Here is a 25,431-nt window from a genome sequence, read left to right as displayed (position 1 = left end):
TGTTTGGTTGGTAGGATAAAGATAATTTAAACTCGACAAAGAAATGTTTTGTTGATATGTCAAAAACATGGTGAAGAAAATTGAAACGCAAATTACGTTGACCTAATGGAATTTTGCTAGAACTTATCTTGACTATGGCATTGGAAAATAATTTGGCATAAGTAACTTGTAGGTAGCTAAGAAACAAACACACTGTTTGGACCTTACATAGGTGGTAGGTAGTTACGGACCTAAATGAGATCGACCTCCCTCTATTGAAGTTGCCTATGAGAAGAGAGCTGCGACGACAAACCTAAAGATCTTCCTTATAGAACTACGATGAGCTCGAGCCAATAATGACCTACTAGGTCACAAAAGATTTGTGCTGGCAGCTAAAAGGGATATTTGTGCAATGTACACGGACACTTTGTGCATTTCATCTCTGTAGGTCATTTGTGCTTTGACCATTTCCGTCAATTTGAACTTGTGCATCAATTCGCTAATTCGTGTTGGGTCAAGGTACGCTACCTTGAACGCTACCTTGACCCTGTCGTTCATCAATTCTTCCTCGTTCCATTGCATCCTGCAGAATCATATAGGTAGTCGCTCAGATACTTAACATATAAAATATATATGTATGCATGTAAAACTCGTGTATGCGGTACATGTGGACTTACAAGCACCATACGGTAATGAGATTCACGTTGAGGTGTTGATTCACTTCGATACCTCTGACATGAAAGTAAGCGAATATCTCCGTATGACATACATCCATGCTCTACGATCCATCTTTAACAACCTATGACAAGAATTCTATGTTATATTAACTAATTTAATGAGCTATTCCATAAAGTAAATTAAATTATGGATGTAGTAATTGATAAGTAGGAAAAAATTTAATAAAAAATAATTCTATATTACTCTAAATGAAACTCAATTAAACAATTCTATATTACCCCAAAGCTAATGAAGCTAGAAATGATTGATAGAAGTTGAAAAGGAAGGTTGGAATGGTACAAACTCACCTTATATAGCCACCTCCTGCAAAGAAATCAAGAGCAAAATCTTCCCCCTTAGATTTGGTGTTTTTATAGGATGTAATAATTAATAAGAAGAATGAAAAAAATCGAATTCAATTATATATTAATTCAATCAACTTCATTAATTAAAACTATGGATGTAATAATTAATAAATAGGAAAAATATAATAAAAACCAATTCTATATTACCCTAGATGAGAATCAATTGAACCATGGATGTAATAATTAATAAGAAGAAGGGAAAAATCAAACTCAATTATATATTAAGATAATCAACTTTATTAATTAAAACTATGGATGTAATAGTTAATAAGAAGGAAAAATATAATCAAATTCAATTCTATATTACATTAAAATGACAAACATAGCATTGTAATGGTTATAATATGACCATAAAATTTTATTCACAAAAATAATCCATTTCTAGTTTTTCCTCTCTCTTCCCTCATCTCTCTCCTAGTTCTAGATCTAGATCTGGATGACAAGCTAATGAAGCTAGAAATGATGGATAGAAGTTGAAAAAGAAGGTTGGAATGGCAAAAGCTTACCTTATATAGCCACCTCCTCCAAAGAAATCAAGAGTAAAACCTTCCCCTTAGATTTGGTGTTTTTAGAGCTTTCCTGAGCTCCTCTTGGGCAAGCTTCAAATGGAAGGTTGCCTGGGGAAGAAGATGAACAGGAGAATTTATGGCGAGCTCCGTACTGGCGGGTGACATAAGCCAATCGCCAACACAGATGGGGTGCATCTGTACTAGCGGATGCTTAGATCACCCGTCAGCACACTGGCCACTGTGTTGGCGGGTGCTCCCTCGTCAGCACAAGGAAGCTTTGTATTAACGGGTGCCAATCACGTCCGACAGTACGCTAATTTTACGTCGTTTCTGTCGGTCACTAAGGGTAATCTGCGCGTCTCTTTAGGTGACGATAGCCGGTGTATCCGTGTTTGTCAGAATCGATTGCCATGCGCAGCACGGCTGCAACGTACATGATTTTGACAATCGACACCACACACCAGAGTCAGCACAACACATGCGGCAAGCTACCAACCACGATCCTGACGATGCAAGAAACCAGTCCCAGATATTCACAGCCGTCAGATGGCTGGTGCTCACGGAGACAGTGACACAGCATCGAGAGGGATCAGTGATACATATTTGGCATTTCCCTATTTCATTTCTGATCAGTCTAGTCTCAGCTCATCAAGAGTCTAAGACAATGCAGTACGTGGTTTCTACAGTACAATGCTCTAGCTACAACAGCAGTGCTACTGATGAATAAAATCTGTCGTGAAACATTGATGAAGCGGCTTGCTCGGGCCTCTCGGTGTAAGAATCAGGAGCCCCCCGCCTCTTCGTTGCCGAAGCTTAGAGCCTTGCGAATCAGACCGAGGATCTTGAACGTCGCCTGTTCGCGGCCTGCTGAGAGCCTCACCCACTACCGGAAACAGTTCTTTTGCCGAGTGCCCCAGTCACTCGGCGAAGGCCCCATTACACTCGGCAAATGGTTTGCCGAGTGTAACACTCGGCGAAGTCTACTCGGCAAAGTTTTTCTCGGCAAACAGGCTGTTTGCTGAGTGTCGATCGTCGGGCACTCGGCAAACCTTTTGCCGAGTGCCACAATACACTCGGCAAAATTAAACACTCAGCACAATGACGTTAACAGTCTGTCACGGCGACGGAAGCTTTGCCGAGTGTCTGACGGCCGACACTCGGCGAACTCTACTCCTTTGCCGAGTGTTTTACTAAAGGCACTCGGCGAAATCTACCTGTTTGCCGAGTGTATTTGTCCCAAAACACTCGGCAAAAATCCATGGTTCGCCGAGTGCCTGCCCCGTGGCACTCGGCGAAGAAGCCCCACCCGCCATTTTTATTTAATCGTTTGCCGAGTGCATTTTTGCCAGACACTCGGCAAACATACATTGTTCGCCGAGTGCCACGGGGCAGGCACTCGGCGAAGAAGCCAGGCCCGCTATTTTTTATGACCGCTTTGCCGAGTGTTTTTCCAAAAACACTCGGCAAAATGACCCTGTTTGCCGAGTGCCTACCCTGTGGCACTCGGCAAACAAGCAATCCCGCCAAAATGTTTGGCCCCTTTGCCGAGTGTTTGAAGAATACACTCGGCAAACCCGTGTACTAGTACCAGAAATGGCCTCTTTGTGTCCTAATTCCTACTACAAAATAGAAATGTTAGGTATAAAGGACCCCTCTCAAAAAACAACCACAGATGCACAGGCATATTAATTGCAGCACAAGCATATAAATTGCACCACAGGATTCACAAGCACACAAATAGCATTCATAAGTTCTCGTCTAAAGAAGTAATTCACAAGTTTTGCATCACAAACACAGAAATGGCAAGTCACTGAGGAGAATGAGGAGGACGTGCAGGTGGCCACTGCCCCCAGGAAGATTCTGCATTGGACGCCGCCGATTGATTCTGCACAAATTTAGGTAAAGAGATTTCATAGTCTAAACAAGTAATTCTAGTGGAAGTAAGTCTAGATTGATTGTAAGGTTGAGATTGACTCACAGGAGTAGCTGCAGGAGGTGGTGGAGGTGGCGGGAAGAGTTTCGGTGGCATAGGTGGTGGAGTTTGACCTAAACTGTGGAAAACACTCTGCATGTATGGGAACATCTGCTCCGTTCTCTGCCTTTCAAGCTGCCGATCCGCCTCGATCCTCGCCTCTAGTTCCTCTCGGCGCTTCCGTTCTACCTCCACCTGGGCCTACAATATTTCATCCCAACCACTTATTGTCAAGCAAAAGGTAAGTACAAAATGAATGAAAAATTAAAGAAACAGAACTAACCTGCAGAGCCTGCATCTGTAGTTGTGCAGCGGTAGGCCGTGGCCGTATCGCGGGGCTCGAGTCCATGCTCCTTGCTCGGATCTGGGAGAGAGTGGGAGTACTGGCAGTGTCGATCACGCTATCTCCAATCCAATACCTGCCATGCTTCTTCCCTCCTCCTACCCTCATCACTATTTCAGCATCGATATCCTGAGAGCTCGGATCGAACTCTGGCCCGTGAACCTCCCTCGCCATGGCTGTGTACTTGGTGACGCGGCTGTGGATGCTGGGATGGCTGTACGCCTCGGGCGGGTCCTCCGGGTTGAAGTCAATGTCTGCCGTGGCCTTGCCCTTTTTGGACATAACCCATGCCTTGAACCGGGAGCACTCCTGACCATCATGTGATGAACTCTGCGGAAAAAATGTAAAATGATTACAAAATATGCAGTATTATGTCTAAGAAAACAGAAATGAATTCACGTACCCATTTTTCCTTGTACTCATCAAGGCTCAGGCTGCCTTGATGGTGTGATGCATATGGCATCTGCAGACGCCGCTCCCGGCAGCCATTGTGGTTCTCCAACCACCAGGCTGCAACCACACGTCCACCATTTGTTCCCAGCACCGGGTAAAGGATCGGCACCACCACGGAGGCACCTATATGAAGTGTGTGACATATAAATAACGGAATTAAGCGTAATTAATCTCTCAAATAGTAAATATAGTCTTTATGTACGTACCGCCATGAATTCTTCCTTGGTCAGGTTCATTGTCCTGGCCTCTTCTTTTTTGATCCTCATCCTTTTGTATTCAGCATAAAAGTCGATGATGGCCTGAACGCGCGCCTCGTAGTGCATGTCCTTAACAAGCTTCTTAGCGGCTTGTTCAATCACGGAGGCCGCCCTAGCCTCGAAGCCCTCCTGGCATCTATAAAAGTTCTGCGTATAGACGGCAAGCATACAATTATTATATCAAGAATGTATTAAGCAATGTAGTGCTGCGAAGACTTACCCACAGCTCGGCCTTCACCCGCTCCGCCTTATTCGCAAACTGCCTGTGGTCACGATCACCGACGTCGGCGGCAGCGACGTAGTGGTCCCACGTGTAGGCCGGCTCCTCCTGTCCGGCGAAGACCACTAGACCGGGGAAGTGTAGCCTACACAAAAGACCGACGATGCTGTTGACCTTGCGGTTGTGGGCACCCCCACTGAGCTTAGTCCAACTCCTGCACAAGTGATTAATATAAATTATTATTTTCAAGTGAAATAAAATCGGGCATTCCATTACCCGCACCCTTTTGAAGAAGGGTCTCGACTTCGTGCGGGGTAGGTTCCCTTGAATTACGCCAGAATTTACAATGAAATTCCTTGTACCAACGAGAAACATGAGAGTTGATCCCAGAATAGTGATTAATTGAGAACAAACTAGTTTGTTGACAACTTACAGTATGTACGGCTCCACCTCGGCAAGGTTGGTCAATACATACAGCATGATAGTGCGCCACTCTTTATGTTTCAATTTCTTCTGTGTCGCACCACTTGCACTTCCAAGTTGTCCTCGAAAAAGGCTAAGGCTCGATTCAACTTCTGAGTCATTATAACGAGCGGGTGGATTGTGCACGCTAGGAAGGTTGTCAGCATAGTATTTGGTTGTGAAGTTTGACACCTCCTCCAGAATGTATGCCTCTGCAATGGATGCTTCAATTTTGCATTTATTTTTACATTTAGTTCGAAGAACCTTTTGACATCTCTCAATTGAATAGCACCAACGACCCTGCACAGGCCCCCCCATTCGTGCTTCATACGGGAGGTGCAAAATCATATGCTGCATCGGATTGAAGAAGCCAGGAGGAAAGATCTTCTCCAACTTACAGAGCAACACAGGCGCCATTCTTTCCATTTCTGCAACCACGGTCCGAGATAATTCCTTAGCACAAAGCTGACGGAAGAAATTGCTCAACTCCGCTAGCACTTGCCAGACATGATCAGGGACATAGCCTCGAACCATCACCGGGAGTAGGCGCTCAAGCCATACGTGGTAATCATGACTTTTGAGCCCGTTGATTCGCATAGTAGCTAGGTTCACTCCCCTCTTCAAATTCGCTGCATACCCATCAGGGAACATTAACGTTTGGAACCATTCTAATACCTCCCTCTTTTGGGCCCTCGTCAGGACAAAATCGGCCTTAGGCTTTCTCCACGACTTGCCGACTCTAGGAGGCATCATGTCTAGCTTTGGTCTGTTGCATAACCTTGCTTGATCCACTCTAGCCTTAACGTTATCCTTTGTCTTCTCAGGAATGTCCATGATTGTACCAAAAATTACCTCGGCGATGTTCTTTTCAGTGTGCATAACATCAATGTTATGTGGGAGAAGAAGATCGTCAAAATAGGGAAGATTCCACAAGCAAGACTTCTGAGTCCAAGCATGTTGCTCGCCATATCCCACAAACCCACCTTCATGATTATTGACCTCAAGAGTGTCTATCTGAGCACGAACCAAGGCTAAGGTCAACATCTGCGGTGGGGGCTCATTAACTACGACATCTTTCGTAAAGTTTCTAATATCTGTTCTGAAAGGATGGTCAGGAGGAAGGAATTGTCGATGTTTGTCGAATGAAGAATACTTGCCACCCTTCGTCAACCAAATGAACTTCACTGAAGCCTTGCATACTGGGCAGGGGAACTTCCCGTGAACACACCAGCCACAGAAAATACCATATGCCGGCAAGTCATGCAGGGAGTAGTGGTACCAAATATGCATCTTGAAGTTTGTCCGTGTAGCCCGGTCGTATGTCCATACCCCTTCCTCCCATGCACGGACCAAATCATCTATCAGAGGCTCCATGTACACACTCATATTATTCCCTGGGTGTTCTGAAATTATCAACGATAAAAATATGTTTTGTCGTTGAAAGATGACACCAGGGGGGAGATTCAGGGGGATAACAAACATAGGCCAACATGTGTACGGGGCAGCCGCCATTCCATATGGATTGAACCCATCTGTTGCGAGCGCAACACGTACATTACGAGCCTCTCGAGCTTTCTCATCATAAATGGCATCAAACTTTGTCCAGGCTTCACCATCGGATGGATGTACCAGCTTGTCAGCATTGTATCGACGTCCGTTTTTATGCCATGTCATTTGTTTCGTGGAATCTTCACACATGTACAGTTGTTGGATCCTCGGTATGAAGGGAAGGTACCGTAGGATCTTCACAGGGATTGCAAGCTGCTTCTTCTGACCGTCACCAGAGTCTACCTCCAGGAACCTAGATGATTCGCACTTCACACAGTACTTGGCTTCCGCATATTCTTTCCTAAATAAGATGCATCCCTTCGGGCAAGCATGTATCTGCTCGTATGGCATCTTAAGTGCACGAAGAAGTTTTTGTGCCTCATACATAGACTTTGGCAAGATGTGACCCTCCGGGAGCAGGCTCCCAAAAACTGTCAACATAATATCGAAGGCGTCTCGACTCAAGCTAAACTGGGACTTCACGGCCATTAGACGTGCAATGGCATCCAGTTGAGAGACCTTGGTATGCCCGTGAAGGGGTTGTTGTGCCGCAGACAACATGTCGTAATACGCCTTTGCGGTAGCCTCGGGCTCCTCCTCCCTACGAGCTTCATGATAGTCATCTAATATGTCTCCCACCCCAGCGTCATCATCATATTGCTCGATACGTTGTCTGATGACCTCGTCCCTCCCACGATCGACCTCACCATGGTAGATCCATATGGTATAGTCTGACGTAAATCCGTGCCTAACAAGATGTTTACCCATTCCTAACTTGGTTTGCCGACGCATGTTTCCACATTTGCTACACGGACACCAAGTATCTCTTCCTCCTTTGATCCTTGCAAATGCCCGTTCCAAGAAAGCATCGGTCTTGTTTATCCATTCATCGGTCAACGAATTCTGACTAGATCGGCCCGTGTACATCCACTGACGATCCTCCATCCTCTAGCATACCAGCGAGTAATATAAAAACTCAAGTTGCATCTACACGTTCCTATATTGTCTATTAGGTGAAGATAGGTCCTAATCCCACACGAGGATGTGTAGGTGGGATTAGTTTCCATGGTCTACTCCGACCCGAGATAGAATTTCGGCAACACCTCCCCGCTGTTCTCCAAATACACGTCCTGTGATGGAGATTGTGTATCCGGAGAACAATTGGGAGGTGCTGCCGAAACTCTAACTCGGATCGGAGTAGACTATGGAAACTAAACCCACCTACACATCCTCGTGTTGTCCAAAGTAACGTGGACAATTCGAAACAGATACGGTTATAAATATGCAAACATCTGCATATTTCCAAACGTATCTCTTTCGAACGGGAGACGTCTAACTAGGTTACGTGATATACGACCATCATACGGAAATAGATGTGTAGGATGACTCACCTTGCTATCGTACAAAGTGACGACTCGAGGACGGTAACGTAGCCTCTCCTGCAAAAAAAAACATACAACTGTCAACTAAAATTTTCGGCAGCACCTCCCCTGCACGTGGAGGTTTCCATAACCTGCATCAAATGAAACGGCTCGATGGCCGACAACCACATGTACAGAAGAAGGAATGGCACGATGGCTCACTTCCACAAACATTCTTATAGCTTAAATTCCCAAGCCAACCATCATTTTCTAATTTCAACAACTAAAGCCATACAATTTCCTAATTTCGACAACTAAAGCCCTACAATTTCCTAATTTCAACAACTAAAGCCCTACAATTTCTAATTTCTAATATCTAATTTCTAATTTAAACCTACTTTCTAATTCAGAATTCCTAAATTCAAAAAGAAAAATTCATTACCGGGTGAGGGACGCCGGGACGCAGGGGCAGGGGGCGCCGGGGCCGGAACGGGGGCGGCCGGTGGGCCGGGGCCGCCGGGCAGGGGGCGGCTGGGCCGGGGCCGCCGGGCAAGGGGCGCCGGGGGCGGCCGGTGGGCCGGGGCCGCCGGCCAAGGGGCGGGGCGTGGCCGGCCGGCGGGGCAAGAGGGCGCGCCGGTGGCGGGGAGCCGGGGCCGGGGCGTCGGCGGGCGGTCAGGCGGCGCGCCGGGCCCGGAGCGCAGGCGCCGGGGGAGACGGGCGGTAGGGGGCGCGGGCGGGGACGTGGCGGGCGGGGCGGTGGCCGCCGGCGGGGCGGTGGCGGTGGGCGCCGGCGGAGCGGTGGCGGCCGGCGGGGCGGTGGCGGTAGGCGCCGGCGGGGCGGTGGCGGCCGGCGCATCGGGACACAGGCGGGCGGGGCGGGACACAGGCGGGCGCGGAAATGAATCGACGAAACGCTAAGTCTGCACATAACTTCGAATCTTTGCCGAGTGCCCGCGATCTGGCACTCGGCAAAGGGTCGAAACCGCGCAGGGCAAGGCTTTGCCGAGTGCCAGATCGGGGGCACTCGGCAAAGCTAAGGGTTTGCCGAGTGCTCAGATCTACGGCACTCGGCAAACTTAAGTCGGGATTTTTTTATTTGAAGCAAGGCCGAAGGGAGTGGGCCCGTGCAACTACTTTGCCGAGTGCACCCAGAAAACACTCGGCAAACTACCATTTTTGCCGAGTATTTTTTGGGTGCACTCGGCAAAGTTACATGAAATAACGTATTTTTAGTGACTTCTTCTAATATACCTGTTCAAAATCGTGTCAAAATCACTCAAAAATTGTTAAATTAGTTTTCTACCGATATTATTCCATTATTTCATGCAGTTATAGCTCAAATTCCATTTATATCTAATAAAAATCTATAATTGCATTTAATCAATAAAAAATATCAAACGCATCCGAAAAATTTCCAAATTTTGACATGAACCAATCTGTGTTGTATGTTGCCTATACAAAAAGATTTGAAGGCACTCCTTAATTCAAGTGTCACTTGGACACCAAATCTTATTGGCTCCTTTCTAACTTCTATGAATCCTTCCACGAGATTAGTCAGTTTCTAAGCATCATGTGTCAGAAATTGAGCGAAACGTTCCCAATTTTTTACCACAGCCTACACACATAATATAATGACATCTTGACAAATCTTGTGATTTTCAGATTTCGTTTGGTTTTTTTACAATTTAACAACCATTGAACCACAGGTTCGTGGTCCTGTTTTTAAAAACAATGATCAAAATTTCTTTTCATTTTCTGGTTGAGACCTCAATCCGGTCTCCATAATATGAATATGATTTTTTCACTGATTTCAATCAATTATTTCAAGTACTTGCAGTTAAAATTTGACTTCAATCAAAAAATTCCTATTAATGCAAACAAAGCATTAAAAATCCCAAACAGACCCGAAAATAGACCAACTTTTAATATGTATAACCAAATGTCCTACGTGGGGAGTAGAAAAAGTGTGGAAGCTGTTGGAGGGAATTTTTTTTTTGCCGAGTGCCGACAAAAACACTCGGCGAAGTGTTGGGTTTGCCGAGTGCCTCTGGGACGGCACTCGGCAATGTGTTGAGTTTGCCGAGTGTCCGGACGAGGCACTCGGCGAAGTTTTGAGTGTGCCGAGTGTGTGCGGTTGGCACTCGGCGAATCACACTTTGCCGAGTGTCGGACGGCAAGCACTCGGCAAAGGTGTAACGGCCGGCCCAACCTGGTAACGGACGACGCACGTGCGACGCACGCGCTGTTGATTTACCGAGTGTGTCTTCTTTGCCGAGTGTCGAGGAGTTGTTTGCCGAGTGCCTGTTTCTTGGCACTCGGCAAACCTCCTTTTTGCCGAGTGCATTATGTTCGCCGAGTGCCGCATTGTATACACTCGGCAAAGACGGTGTTTGCCGAGTGCCCGAAAAAATGCACTCGGCACACGTTTTACACTCGGCGAATTTACTGTTTCCGGTAGTGACCATTGCCTTCGGCAAGCATATGGTCCGAACTGATCGCATCCATACTCATGCTCATGCATGCCATCTCTCTCTTCGAGCAGACGATCACACAGCAGAGAGCGCGCTACTGAGCTCGTCAGGTTTCGGTCCTTCGCTCGTGATCTTTTCTCATCTCCAGAAGCTCCATGGAGGCTCTGGTTTCTTGTCTTCTTTTTTCCTTCAGTTCTGGGGGCTGAATCTGATGCCTCTATTTGTTGCGTGTTGCCAGTATTTGATCTGACAGTATAGCAGCGAGTGTGGCTGTGACCGAACTGCTCGTCGTTCGCCGACGGTAATGGACGCAGAGGAGCTCCTGAAGAGGATACGGGAGCTGGAGGAGGGCCAGGCGGAGCTCAAGCGGGAGGTGTCGGAGCTCCTGACGACGACGAAGACGGAGCGCCGCGGCGGCGGCGCGCAGTGGCAGCCCAGTCCCAGCTCCTCCTCGCGGCGCCGCCTCCCGCCGCCTCTCGTGGGCCGCGCCGGGCTGTCCCACCGGCACCACGCGATGGTCATGCAGTCGCTGGGGCAGGCCGTGCACATCCTTGACCTCCAGGGGAAGGTCCTCTACTCGCAACTTTTTTTGTTCTTTACTTTTCTTTGGGCCTCTTGTGCTTGCATGCCTTATTACTTATTAGCATCAAGTTTTTTTTGGACATGCTGGGAAAATGTTACACAGCTAAAGGTTCCGAGATGAATAAGCAGAGAGCATGCATATATAAGTAGCTGTGGGATTTTTTTTATTTTTTAGTACTGATTGATACTGTATTTATAGCTAAAAATATACTCTTAAACTACCAAATTCAAAAAAATTATAGTCATCATCCAATGCGTGGATGAAATTCATCCAATTGTTGAACGAAAATAGTTATTATCTGTTTGATGGGCACTAATTTTGTCGGCCCAGGACGAAAATAGATTTCATTGCTCCCGCTAGACAAAATTACTGAGTGAACTGTTAGTGTCAATTTAGATGTTAAATACGTACGATTTTAGGGGTTATTAGAACACGTGTGTAAATAAAGTGATCTAATTAAGGCAACGTAAATCTCCTTTGTTTGTTAAGTACCGTGGTCACGTCCAATTGTGTGTAAACTCTTGCTGAATGAAATGCTTGTCTAGGTTAATTTTTCGAAAAAAATCTAATTAATGTAAGTAAACCAACATGCTTAGATATCATCTTCTAGCACCGTTATTGTTCCATTATTTTGATATAATTTCATTAATTAGTAAACTATCACTTTTTGGTGTACAAATTAAACACGTGCTTATGTCTTGGCAATGTACTACTCTGAATCCTAACCTAGCTAACATGCTATTAATAGCATATTGTTTTGAATGAACATGCACGAAATTGTGCCTATTTCATTGGTAGCTACCAAAAGCATATCAAACTAGTGATACTACGAGATGTAATTTACACGTATAATTCATACACTTGATCATGTTTTTGGTGATATGCAATCTAGGAATCGACATGCCGAGCATCTGTACGGCTATTCCGCATCAGAAGCAATTGGTCGTGAGGTCACGGAACTGCTGGTGCATTCAGACGACATTGGCCCAGCAATTAACATCATCGGGAGCATATTCACAGGGAAATGCTGGCGAGGAAAGTTTCCAGTTAAAAATAAGTCGGGAGAGCGGTTTTCTATCATCACCAACGGCACTCCTTTGTGTTTGAGCGTGAATGTAAACGAGAGATAATTGAGAGGGAAAGATCAAACTTTATTCAAACTGATAGTATCCATTTATACAAGATGTGGGGTGCCTCGGATGGACGCGATGGAAACCGTTACGTCCTCCCGTGCCGACGCCGGTTGTGGTAACCGCCATCGTGCGGATGGATGAGATCATCCATTAGTTTTGTAGCACTTTGTATGATGATGATTTTACCATGATCGGCCTCGTCGGTCTCTCGAAAGATACACGGACATTGCAGGAGATCATAAGGCATGCCACGACCTTGGGATATTATTATTACCCAATTACTTAATTTCTTGTACATAGGGAAATTGCGGTGCTTCTTGAAATTAAGTTCAATAAAGTGCCCACAATGATCAGTCTAAAAGCGATTGCTGAATAAGGCAGGTTTCTTTGAATCCCATCATCCAAAATCTTCCACGAGTCATGAGTGAGATAAATAAACATCTTTAGTACTTGCCACACTTACCTGAGGTTTTGTGGGCAAGAGGAAGGAGAGAGAGACATTACTAATTTTGTTTAACTGAAGTGGTTCATGTGATCAACCAAAAAAACGTTTTCAACAAATTAATTCAATCCAGTTGGTCGATGAAATTACCATATTTTCATTTACTGGGTAAACGAAATACTGTTATTGGACGAAAATAGGGATTTTGTCTACCCAATAAACGATTGGGTTACATACATGTAATTTGGCAAACCTAGGGTCTTAATTATAATTACGTTATTTTTAAAATTAAAAAAATTCCCTTTTCTCCCATAGAAAACAGCGGGAGGTTTAATTAACGGGTATATTGTAAGGTCGAATTAAGTATGATCTTTTGGCTTGGAAGTTCTACGAGGTGGTGCGCCTACAGTATGTGCTATGAACGTGCATGGGAAACAAAAGTATGTGGTGCGCATCATATCGTTGTGCCCTTGTGCATGCATCGAATAGCAAGGACCATGTGCAGGAGAGTCTCTACGTCCATGCACCGAATGAACAAATCCATTGCACTCTTTAAAAAAAAAATCATTGCACTCAAATTAAAATAAGAGAGGGCGTGTATATGATAAAATAAAACAATGCACGCTTACTAGTGATGAAATAAACGAGCCAATGTGGCAAAGTTGTGCAAATAAAGCACCCATAAAACACTGTTTTGTCGGATAAATTCAAAAGCAATGACAATGCAATCATGTAGCTTATACACATAAAAAGACTCTATATGTAGTACCCTTGAAACATATTTTATGACGAATTGAATGGAACTAATTAGATGTTATACATATTAATGATTTTTCTATAAATTTGGTCAAAATTAGATAAGTTTTATTTAAAACAAAGCTAGGAATTATTATTTGAAAATGAGGGAGTACAGTGGTGACGGATGTGTAAGGGAGAACTTGTCTTCGGACTTGTGCCACTATGGAATGTCCATTTCTCACTCACATAGTTCTTTGTCATGGACCAAACTGCATGTCCCACAGTTCTTTGTTTAAATTTTCGTGCATCGACGCAAGTACAATGAAACCGAGCTACCTTAACAAAGGAGCTCCATACCTGACGAGGAGAGGCCAGCTAGTTTCCTTGCATGCAGTTCGTCGCGCTACACAGCAAGCAATGCAAGGATCCAAGCCGGCAAGCGGCAAGCAGGATCTGAATTGATCTCTGCTCGTATCCCATGATCCCATCTCATGCTGCCATGCACATGACGATGACGTACCATCTTCCAGTCCGGATTATGTCAGGCATGAGCGAAGCTTTTGGCCTTTCGCCTCCTATAATCTTTTCTCATCTCCTATTCTCCATACGCTCCATGGCGGTTCTGTTTCCTTCTTCTATCTTCTTTGGGTTTTCTCGACGCTGATGGATGCCATGCCACTATATTTGTTTGCCATTTGTTCCAGCAGCGAGTGACCTGACCGATCTCGTCGTTCGCCGGCGATGGACGAGGAAGAGATCATGAAGAAGATACGGGCGCTGGAGGAGGGCCAGGCGGAGCTCAGGCGGGAGGTGTCCAAGCTCCACCAGCAACTGCAGACGGAGCGCCGCGGCGGCGCGCAGTGAAAGCAGCTCGCCGTCTCCTCGCCGCGCCGCCGCCCAGCCGGGCTGTCCCGCCGGCACCACTCGATGGCCATGGAGTCGCTGGGGCAGGCCGTGCACGTCCTCGACCTCCATGGGAAGATCCTCTACTGGTAATTAAGCTTCCTAGCTACCGATCGATGCGTCTCGCGATCACACATGATAATTCTCGACATGAACTTGATCAAAGTTTGGTCGATTCTCTTCTATGTCACCTAGCAGGAACCGGAACGCCGAGCATCTGTACGGCTATGCTTCAGCAGAAGCGGTTGGTCAGGACATCACGAGACTGATCGTCCATCCTGATGACATCCCTGCGTTGAACAGCATCATCAGGAACATATTCAAGGGGAAATGCTGGAGGGGCAACTTCCCAGTGAAGAAGAAGTCAGGGGAGAGGTTCTTCGTGGTCGCCGACGCCACTCCTCTGCACGACGACGACGACGACGGCAGCTTGATGGGCCTCGTCTGTCTCTCAGAAGACACACAGACATTGAAGGAGCTAATCGGTCCTTCAAACTCAGAAGGGCATTGACATGGCAAGCAGCATATTACTATTAAAAAGAAGAAGAAATCCAGATTGGGCAAGCAGCATATTAATATTACTGATGAGGAGAAGATTCGATGGCTTATAATTAATTGCTTAAGAAATTAAAGAAGGTTCTCTGGTACCTCATGCTTCTGATTAAACAGATTAAGTTCAGATTGAAATATTCTTTTTTGGTTTTCTTCTTAAGCTACGTCATAGTGTATTTTTTTAGAATAGCAATACATGTTTCTGAGGTTGTATTACAAGTAGGGCTCTAGCCAAGCAGAGTTTATGTAACCATGTTGTATGGATTGGACAATGCAGACACAGAGTTAACGCATTCTTTTTTGACAGACAAGAACTTTGAAAGGCTTAAGTTTAAAACATGAGACGGCTGGGTGACAACTCACAAGCTGGTTACAACAGGCGCAGCCAAACGTATACATTAGGCCCTGCCTGAGTGTTAAGTTCAACATGTAAAGGCTCAAAATTTGCATTATAATCTGCTGGAGATGATGAAGTAAGGAACACACCATGAACAGACGACATACCACTTGTTGTATCAGGACTGCTTTTAAATCCATTTTCGTTTTCAATACACGGCGTGTCAAAGTGAGTGCAGCAAAAACCACCAGCGCATGATGATCCATCGAACCTGCCCCCTGCTCCTTCTTGTTCTTCCTTCTCTGTTCCTACATTTTTTTTCTTAAAGAAAGCAAGCACAATGATGTAACATGTAATAACCATTGAGTTTCATGAGTTCTACTGCCAACTAGTACCTAACCTACTAGAAATTGACTAAAACACTGGCATCAACTGGAACATCTAGTCACGCAAAGAAGGGGGGAAAACGAGGACTCCAATCATCTCCTCAATTGCAAGCTTAAGAACCCCCAACAACAACAACAAAAACCAACCGAATGCCAAGGCACACATTTTCAGCAGGAACGAACAGCAACACACCCCATGGCGCCCTGAGCAATGAATCGAAATCCCACCATCGACCAAGGCTGCAGCCTGCAGACTGGCTGGCTTCGTCTGAGGCAAGAAGGAATGAGCAGAGCAGAGGAGGGTGGTGGCTGTGACTGAGATGGGGGTCAGGGCAGGCAGACGAAATGATTTCTCGCCGTTTGGGCTGGGCGGCGGAGTGCCCTTTTCCGGCCCGCTGTCCGTCAGACAGGAGGAACCAACCGAGCGAACGCCGCCGGCGACGAGGCCCCGTCCGCCCGCGCGCGCCCCGAGCTGCTTCCCCTCCTCGGAGTCAATAATGGCGAGCCACACCTTCGCCTCCACCTCCTCGGCGCCGCCGAGACCCGTCGTGCTCCTGCGTGCACTCCTCCATCTCCTCCCCGACGCGCATGCCCCGCGCCGCCATCAGGAACACTTTGTTCATGAGTTCATCAGCTGCTCTGCGCGCAGCGGCTAGCACAGCATAGGGACGCCCTCAGTGATGGCCTCGAGCGCGGAGTTCCACCCGCAGCGCGTCACGAACGCGGCGGACGACGGGTGCTGGAGGATGTCCGCTGCCCGCGGCGCCCATGATCTCAAATTCTCACGACGACGAGGTCACGGTCCTTGGTCTGCTGTGGGTGCAGGAACACCTCCGGCAGCAGCGCGTCGAGGTCATGGTCACCGGTGCCGGCCGGCGGCGTGCGGATGGCCCAGAGGATGAGAGGAACCGGCGCCCAGACTTGTCCAAGCCCGCGGCGATCTCCTTGAGCTACTCCGCGCCGGGTGCGCGCCCCTGCTCCCGAAACAGAGAAGACGACGCTGCGCTCCGGCCTCCGGCCGCGCGTCGAGCCACGCCAGGCGGCCCGAACGTGTTCACCAGGTGTCCAGGACACCCCTGGTGCCCGTGCAGCGCGCCCAGACGTCCGCCATGGCCCTGCACCGCTCGTCCTCCGGGTGCTCCTCCAGCAGGCTCACGTTCACAGGGGTCCAAACAAGCCATCTCCAAAAAAATATCTGCAAAAATTCGCCAGCGCAGTCAGTGCAGGGCCTCGCCAAGTCGCCATCATCCAAAGTTCCAGTCTAGGAGATTCACAAGAAGCAGCAGTAGAATTAGGGGGGAAAAAAACAATTGGCGCGTTGGTCGCTGTCTGAAACTGCAACTGTCCTCCCTGTGACGTCATGGCTTGAATCCGATCAGAATTTTGTGGCCTTGGAGTGCATCGATCCATGCTCCAAGTCTCCAGCTCTGTGGTTCCTTCCATCCATGTGCTTGTGAGTGTGAGTAGGGACTACTGCCATACACGTTCAGACGTTCTTGGTGAAGGAAAAACTCCATGACAAACCCGACGACCTGTGGAAGAAGGAGATGAGCTTGTGTTGGAGCAGAGAGTGCGCGCTTTTCTGTCAGTGTGGAAGAAGCTGCTGACTTCTGAGCATGACATAACAGAGGAAAGTGCAACTATTATACACAATGCTTCTTCAACTTTTTTTCAGTCTAAAAAGCACGGAGACACGTCGTTTGTGGAGGATGATCTTAGCTTTGTGGCGGTGGGGCATGATCGAGTGACTTTTGGCCTTGAGAAAGCTATGCTACTAAAGCAATATTTGCAGGGTCAAAGTCTCAAAAAGGAGCATCTTGCCACACGTCTGCCTCAGAGTCTCAACCCTCCAATCCCAGTCATGAAAGCAAGAGTGCAAGACTACACCATCCGTTCGTTTTCACTAGAGGAAAAGCTACTGGGTTTGGTCTTTCTTCCCGACCGGAAAAGGTACGGTCTGCGTGAAGTTGAACGCACAGTGAACAAAAAGGAGAATACACCCATGTTTGAGTAATTTTTGACGGCTGATATTTTACCAACGAACACCTTCAAGCATAAGGATTCAGGTCAGTCAACCAAACAAGTGCATCTTGCGTTGGGAACTTAGGGCATATTTGGTTGTGCATTCAACCTGCCTGCCTTGCTTTGCCAAACGAGTCTCGCGGAGAGCTGATTCAGCTCAGCCGCTTCAGGACCCGAAGCGATACGGAACCAAACACAGTGATCTGCTCTGATTTTCGTACGAAAAAGACGAGCACCGCGAGCCAGCGGAACCAAACACGCCCTTAAATACCCAACCAAACATGCTCTATATCTCATAAAAAAGTATGTCCACAAATGGTTTTTAATAACGAACTAAATATTGTAAAAATATTGGTGGTCAAAGTTTTAAAATGGAAGATTATACCAAATTTGTCAAATCATTGTTCGAACTTTTTTTTTTGTCAAATTACCTGAAATCATAACAAATTGCTAAATGGGCAAAAATGCCGGGACAGGGATACCCTAGTCTCCGAGACGTGGAAGCGTCAAGCTCTGTCACCAACCCTCCGATATGGATGCGTTTAATAAAGATGCCCCGCGCCGCGCCAACCGCATGTCGCCTCACCATCCCCTGCCCCTCCTCTTGTTCGCAAGCGCGCCCCCCGGGCCCCGGCTGGCTGGCTGTTAGGCTTGGCAGCTTGTTCGCCTCCCACAGCCGCACGCGCACCACGCGGAGTGAAGCTGCGCGCGGTTGCAGGGGCGGCGGCGCGGGACAGAGAAGGCGCGCGCGGGGTATAGCAAGGGCGAGCTGCTGATCATCAAGTGATCAATGGCGCCGCCGCCTGCGGATGAGGGCGGCGCCGGCACAGGTGGCCGGTGCGGCGGCGGCGCGCGGTGGGTGCTGGTGGGCCTGGCGCTGGGGCAGTTCGTCTCGCTGCTCATCACCTCCACCGGCTTCGCCTCCTCCGAGCTCGCCCGCCGAGGTGCGTACCCTCCGTACCGCACTAGATTGGTTTGCTTGAAAAAAAGTTTGGATTTTTTATCGCGCTTTTTTGAGTTTTGACTCTTCCTGCGGTGCGGCGATCGAGCACGGCATCATTTGCCGCCTTGCGTGCGTTCTTGACTCGCGCCGCTTTTGCTCGACAGAGAATACCGATTTTTGTGGCCTTTGGATTTAACAACATCAGGCTTGCCTTTCCAGTACTCACGCAGCATCTGATGTGCTCTTCTCTGCTGATCTGTTTTTAATTTGATCCCTACTACTCTTCAAGAATCATTAGGGTAAAAAGTTCAGTTTTTGCTTCAGTTCGGATGCATTTCAATCTTTTTCAGAGTGGTTCTCAAGATACTTCCTAGTTGGCTGACAGGCTCTGCAACATATTTAACTTAATTTCAGGTGTCAACGCGCCAACATCGCAGTCGCTCCTGAACTACATCCTCCTCGCCCTCGTCTACGGCAGCGTCCTCCTCTACCGCAGGCAGCCACTCACGGTATGCTTCTTGCATCCTTTACGTCAGAAAATGAACTGTCAGGTCAGAAAGTTCATTCATGCACGGAAAATAAAATGTCGACCTGTAGATTCCTGTTCTTGGCCATTTGCGGCTGGCTTCTCCAGCACATGGCCAGCCTTTTATTTTGACCAGTTGGTGGCATTGTTTGGATTGCTGTCCTCCTCCCTGCACCGTTGAAGCTTGCCGCCTACAGGGTTTGACATATCCTATCTTATCGCTGCCTGCATGCCTCTTTATCATCTACGGCGCAGGACACGAGCACAGCAGGACTGATGCCTATTCTGATTCTGTTTCCCCCTTATTAGGAGCTGTCACCAAACACTCAATAGTTAAATGAAATTGGCACAACACAAACCCATGCTGCTGGTTCATGAAAAAGTTACAATTCTGTTTTTATTTAGGTAGAGCTTGGTTAGGCTGTTTTCTTCTGGTGGGCACAAAGTACATAATGTCAAAATTCTACTCATTCCTTTTAGCTGAATTCTACCCTTTTTCGAAACCTTTGTTTTTTTTTTGTGCAGATAAAATGGTACTATTATTTGATCCTTGGAATAATCGACGTGGAAGCTAATTATATCGGTATGTAGGTACATGGCAAAAATTAAGACGTTGCCGTTTCTGTTGGTTCTATCATTTGAATTGTTTTTTTTTGTTTGTTCCTGCAGTTGTGAAGTCATACCAGTACACATCTTTGACAAGCGTGATGCTGCTGGACTGCTGGTCGATTCCATGTGTCATTGTTCTTACTTGGATATTTCTCAAGACCAAGTACGGGCTCAGGAAGTTCTTTGGCGTGGGAGTTTGTGTGGCTGGCCTTATACTGGTTGTATTTTCAGATGTCCATGCCTCTGACCGAGCTAGTAAGAATATGCTTCTCCCAAGCTATTTTGAGTCCCATTCAATATAACAATATATACATTTTCTTTCAGCAAATAGTTTCATGAACTCTGTCCTGGACATAGTAAAATTGTTCGATTTTTGTCCTTAAAATTCAAGAGCATAACATCTATTACGTTCTGAAATGCCTCGCAGAAGGACCTAACCCTCTCAAGGGTGATTTGCTTGTCATTCTTGGTTCCATGCTTTATGCTTGCAGTAATGTTACCGAGGTAACCAGCAACTCTTGAGAACCCTTAACAGATCACTTCATTTTACTTGCATGGAACAATTTTGTTTTCAGTTGGCTGTATTGTAAAATCAACCTTGCTGAAAGCATGTGCCAATTTTCTTACTGAAATTTCAGGAGTATGTGATCAAGAAAAGCAACAGGGTGGAGTTGATGGCAATGCTTGGGCTTTTTGGAGCAATTGTTGGTGGTATACAAATGTATCCTTGGGAAATAATCCATCTTTGTATCTTGGATCATATTCTATACTCTCCTCCCGTCCAAAGAAATTTCTATATTGTTCTTTCCTTGACATTGCTACAGAAGTATACTCGAGAGAAAAGAACTTCATTCGGTTACATGGAATGCTGGTGCTGTAAGTATCTGTTCCCATCCTTCCCAGCGCTTGTACAAATGGCAACCATACTTCTTGAGCAGTAGTAGCCCCTTTAGCCTTTGTAGAACACATTAATGTCAAACATTCTGATTTAGGTCTTAAAACTCTGTCTGGTATAAATTCTAGACTAGTTTTCTTCTACTATTATCTGGAGAATTTATGATCCTTTCTCATGAGCCTTTCTATTGTTTCAGGTGCTCCCTTTTCTAGGATTCGCGGTAGCCATGTTCCTGTTCTACTCAACTGTGCCCACAGTATTGAAGGTGCTGCAGGATTGCTGAGCTTTAACTGATGGTCCTAATTACTAGCATGTTTTTTTAAGAATTTCTGACGAGCTTGCAAATCTCTGTTCCCTTGCATGCCACAGATATGTGGAGCAACCATGCTGAACCTCTCGCTCCTAACTTCGGACATGTGGGCTGTTCTGATCCGCATCTTTGCTTACCATGAGAAGGTCTGTCCAATGCATTCCACTATGTGTTCAGACTTCCTGGCAGCAAAACTTATTTATGAGCAATACTTGAACTGTCAAAAAATGTACTCATGGGGCATGTTTACGCATGGCCAGGTCGACTGGATCTACTTCGTTGCTTTTGCCTGCACGGCGGCTGGCATCATCATCTATTCATACAAGTATGTCTCCTTTCCACCATGGTTTCAGCTATGGACGCATCCTGGTACACCTACAACATGGTTCTTGATCACTACTGAGACTGAGACATCTGGTATTCTGGTTGCATGCAGGGACTCCAAGGAAGCAGAGGAGACAGCACAGGTCGCTGGGGCCAGCTATGAGCAGGGCAAGGAGGGGGATGAAGAGGCTGGAGCGCACAACTCCGGTGAGGGCAGTGGCAGCTCGGTCCATAGCAAGGAAGTACCATCAGCTGCAGGGACATCCAGGAGGTTACTAGGTTAGCTGTGAGTTGTAGCACGCCTTGAATGGCGAATGCATATAGCACCGGGCGAATAGAAAGAGCCTGAGAGAGTGTAGGCTTGAGAGCAGCAAATGTATCAGAAACAATTTGACAAAGTGTAGCAGGACTTACTTTAGACTTGACAGAAGTGGTGGAATTTCCATAAACGAAGAACACCAACTGTCAGAAGTTTAGGCTGAGGCATTGCCGATTCTTCAAACTTAACTTGAAGATTTGACCTTATATAGCTCACCAATTTCCAGCACCGGCAGATTTACCAAATTCCTGCTATGAGAATGAGTATACTTCACAGTTAACTGGCCTGTCCAGAGAAAAATAGAGGTCAGATTTGGTAGTTTTCTGATGATTTCTACAGCATCTTACTCAGTGCATTGTTATGTCAACATGACTAGACTGCTGACAAAGTTCTCCACATTCACTAGAGTGCTTCACAAACTATTTGGGTAACTTGCTGACCCTAGAGCTATAGAGCTGAAGGATCTCAATGTGCTCCAGAGGTGACATACCATCCAAACAGCCATCTAACCCATCCTTGACCTCAGCACACATTGATAACGAGTGTATTGTCTGAGTTGAAGATGGAAAACTCAAGTTCCTCGCAATCACGCACTTCTGTTAATGCAAATAACATCTGGCCACAATTGGGTAAGCTTCTCGATCTCCTTCAGCATGAGCTTAGCTCGTGCAATTGGGTATGCAGCAGGGCCTTCAGTCTCCCAATCTCTTTTTGGCACTTTAATACCACAAAGATTCAACTGTCTTAACCAAATAGTGACCATAAGGCAGAAATGCAACCAGCATCTTCAATTACAACTCTTCTCTTCACAAAGAGTTCCTTTTGCTTGATCAGAGCTTGAAAATCATCAGAGGGTACTGCATGGAAGCTTTGGAATGGTTGATGGCAGCCTTGTCAGTGTTCGAGCTTTGACATGTTTCCAGGAAGAAGAATCTTCAGACCATATGTGTTTTCTAAATCCAGAACTTGAAGCAACCCCACCTTAGAAATCAATAATGGTTTCCACTTCCAAACACTGTCAAGGATCTTATGTGGGACAGATGTACTATATTTTCCAAGGCATTACTCTTCTTCCGCTACCTGCTCCAGCCAGTGATCCCAGGGAGATGGCACACTTCACTTTTGGTAACTTTAGGCTTCTTTTGCAAGTACCACCTACAGTGTTAATAACTTGAGTAAGCACAGCGTGCTTCTATATGATCAGTGCTGCTTGCTCAATGCTCAGACAAGTAGTTGCCACGCAAAATCAACTTATACTGCAAGATACATGAAATTGTCTAAATCACCTGAAAGAGGAGCTATCATTGCTCAAACAATTTCCTTTTTTAGGGGCAAAAAATATAGGAACTGAAAATGGTTTAAGCTAAAGGGAAAAAAGAAATCCAAATCATGACACATGCTTCAGAGTTACCAAATATTTCAACAAAATATTAATTTACTATAGACCCTTTTCCAAATAATTTCGCTTTATCTTAGATCAATCATATGCTACATTTCATAGGATATCCATGTGAAACTTAGATAATCGCTCCTAAGTGCTGATACCAAAATAAATATGGAAAACAATTCAAGTAGATTTGGTAAAACTTAATTATAGGTCCTTGTTGGGCATCTAACAATCTAGCTGGGCACAAAGAAATGGCTCTTTTATTCGTTCACAGTAAAAAACTCCTTAGCAACCATGATCTCTGGGGCTAAAGGAATACACTCACTTTTTCTCAATTACATTCTGTATTCTACGATCATTTAGTGATTCATGGATATCAAAATAGGACTCTGATCCCTTTTAAGTTACTGAGAAGAGTCTCTCAGCTCCAAACAGCCAACGAGGTAGCCTTTCAGGTTTAGAATTAAGACGTAAAGCCTTGTATTATTCTCCTCGCCTCCAAACACGTCACTGAGGTTACCAGAATTTTTTTTGCGGTTCAAACACAAGATGAGAACGTTTTTGGTCTATCTGGGGTGCAAATGTGATACAATAGCCTGTAACTTTGATCAGGGCATTACCACTAGTAGATTGATAGGAAAAAAAATTGGGTGTTCACTTGAACCCCCATGACACTCCAAGCTATGCCCCTGCTCCTTTTCAACCCTTCAACTGGTTGAAATGCAGCAAAATGACTCATCAAGTCATCATTGTTATCTAGGTACTGTTGTCCCACTATCATCCTATACAGGATAGACTGCCTTTTTCACTGCTTTCTACACCGGACAGCAAAGATTGGCATCTATCATAGAAACCGGACGGCAAAGATTGGCATCTATCTAGCTTTCAAAAAAAAAAAAAGATCGGCATCTGTCATAGTCATTTGACAGTGAGCTAACACCAGAAACCATGAAGCACGGCCCGGAAAAACAACTCTTCGGCATGCCTACACCGCACCATAATGACAGAGACACCCTGAAGTCAATTGTCCTAAGCATAGCCTTTATTGGGGATAGATCAACAATGACGCCCATCAAAACATACCTGAAAGCTGAACAGGTGGACATTCAAAATCGATCTTTTGATCATCATGTCGACATTGCACAATGAAGCATAGCATGGAAACAAAAATTTGTTCTAGCTTGCAAAGTGGGCACTCTAGGAGTCACAATTATTACATATTTTCAAGGAAAGGACGTTTCCACGTTTCCATCAAATAAGCTAGTTGAGCAAATGCGCTGTGTTCTACATTCTGCAATTCCCTGAAATACCTGAGCATTCGTAGAGGAAATGCAACTGCAGCCTAAAAACTCTACATTGCTATGTAACCAGATCCAGATCCAAACAACATCTGTGGCAGCGGCACCAACTATCTCCACCAAATTGAATGCAGAAGTTGCAGTATTTACCTCAGCTTCTGAAGGAGCTCCATGGCGTGCTCCCAGACGGCAGCGGCGCCAGCCGCAACATTGAACTTTGAGGCAGCTCCCGAGGAGGACGACAGCGTGGTGGTCGGGTATGCAGGGCTTGACGAAGGCGCGATCGGTCACCGCTGTGGCCACTGCGTCATTTTCGGAGCCTCGAGAACCTTACCCAATCCCGGCCGCCGGCCGCCACCGGAGGGCGCGGGGCATGGAGGCGGAGGGAGGGGACTGAGGCTAGGAGTGGGAGCACGAGCACAACCACGAATATTGCTTGGCGCAACTGCGGGTTCCTCCTGCGCCACCCGCCGCCGCTTGCCGGCAGGTACAGGTCGCCGGCGGTGGACGGGAGGGGACTGCGGACCGTCACGAAGGGGAGAAAGGCACGATGTAGGGACGAAAACGGACGGACAAAATACCGTTCCCGCCCGCCCGCTTTTCTGTATTTGTCCATATTTTTAGCTATATATGAAAATAGGATGGGATACGGTTGAGGATACCACGTCCGTATTTGTTTTAAACCCGTTTCTAATTTATCGGGATAGGCCCCATTGCCCCTCAGGTCTTAGGTGTTCGGACCAAGGGGCGAGGAGTGACCGAGCGAGGACGTAAAAACGTCGCCGGCGCTGGAGAAGCTATGCTTGGGCTTGGGCTGGTTGTTGCCAGCACTCCCGCCGAACTAGTACTACTACTGCCTTGTAGTCTTTACTTTTAAATGAAACTGCCTTGTAGTCTTGATTTGTGAGCTACGCTATTACTAGCTTGTTGCTGACTGCCTAGGCCTAGCTCTGGCTGGCGCCTGGACGCCAGGGTCGCCTGGACCTCGTGATCACCTGGTGGTGCAAGTGCAAATATGCAATGCAACAGGACGGAGAAGTGCTAGTGTAGTAATGTACTCTTTGGAA

General features: G+C 46.4%; 2 protein-coding genes and 1 long non-coding RNA gene across 4 annotated transcripts; 1 reads left to right on the top strand and 2 right to left on the bottom strand.

The window, feature by feature from the left end:
* Positions 1-5,244: 5,244 nt before the first annotated feature.
* On the bottom strand, positions 5,245-7,770 carry LOC140223262 (uncharacterized). Its single transcript, XM_072294787.1, has one exon. It carries the CDS (start codon positions 7,768-7,770, stop codon positions 5,245-5,247), a length of 2,526 nt encoding a protein of 841 aa, XP_072150888.1.
* Positions 7,771-18,349: 10,579 nt separating this feature from the next.
* On the top strand, positions 18,350-21,907 carry LOC117861656 (uncharacterized). The gene is made up of 11 exons (XM_034745228.2): positions 18,350-18,697; positions 19,111-19,205; positions 19,748-19,805; positions 19,892-20,086; positions 20,259-20,335; positions 20,470-20,552; positions 20,656-20,707; positions 20,923-20,991; positions 21,096-21,182; positions 21,297-21,361; positions 21,473-21,907. The coding sequence occupies exons 1-11, from the start codon at positions 18,544-18,546 to the stop codon at positions 21,642-21,644; spliced, it is 1,107 nt and encodes a 368-aa protein (XP_034601119.1). The 5' UTR covers positions 18,350-18,543; the 3' UTR covers positions 21,645-21,907.
* On the bottom strand, positions 20,442-25,036 carry LOC117861657 (uncharacterized). 2 transcript variants are annotated; one of them, XR_004641853.2, is made up of 3 exons: positions 24,515-25,036; positions 21,775-22,935; positions 20,442-21,612 (listed from the first exon to the last, which is right to left on the bottom strand). It is a non-coding gene; the product is annotated as an uncharacterized lncRNA (long non-coding RNA). The 2 variants fall into 2 exon arrangements; XR_011898414.1 differs by having other exon boundaries at positions 21,775-22,834; positions 24,515-25,035.
* Between the last annotated feature and the right edge of the window lie 395 nt (positions 25,037-25,431).

Source organism: Setaria viridis, chromosome 6 (genome assembly GCF_005286985.2).
Source record: "Setaria viridis chromosome 6, Setaria_viridis_v4.0, whole genome shotgun sequence".
NCBI classification, from domain to species: domain Eukaryota; kingdom Viridiplantae; phylum Streptophyta; class Magnoliopsida; order Poales; family Poaceae; genus Setaria; species Setaria viridis.
The sequence above is the reverse complement of the archived record's forward strand: the minus strand, read 5'-3'. Positions and strand labels throughout refer to the sequence as shown.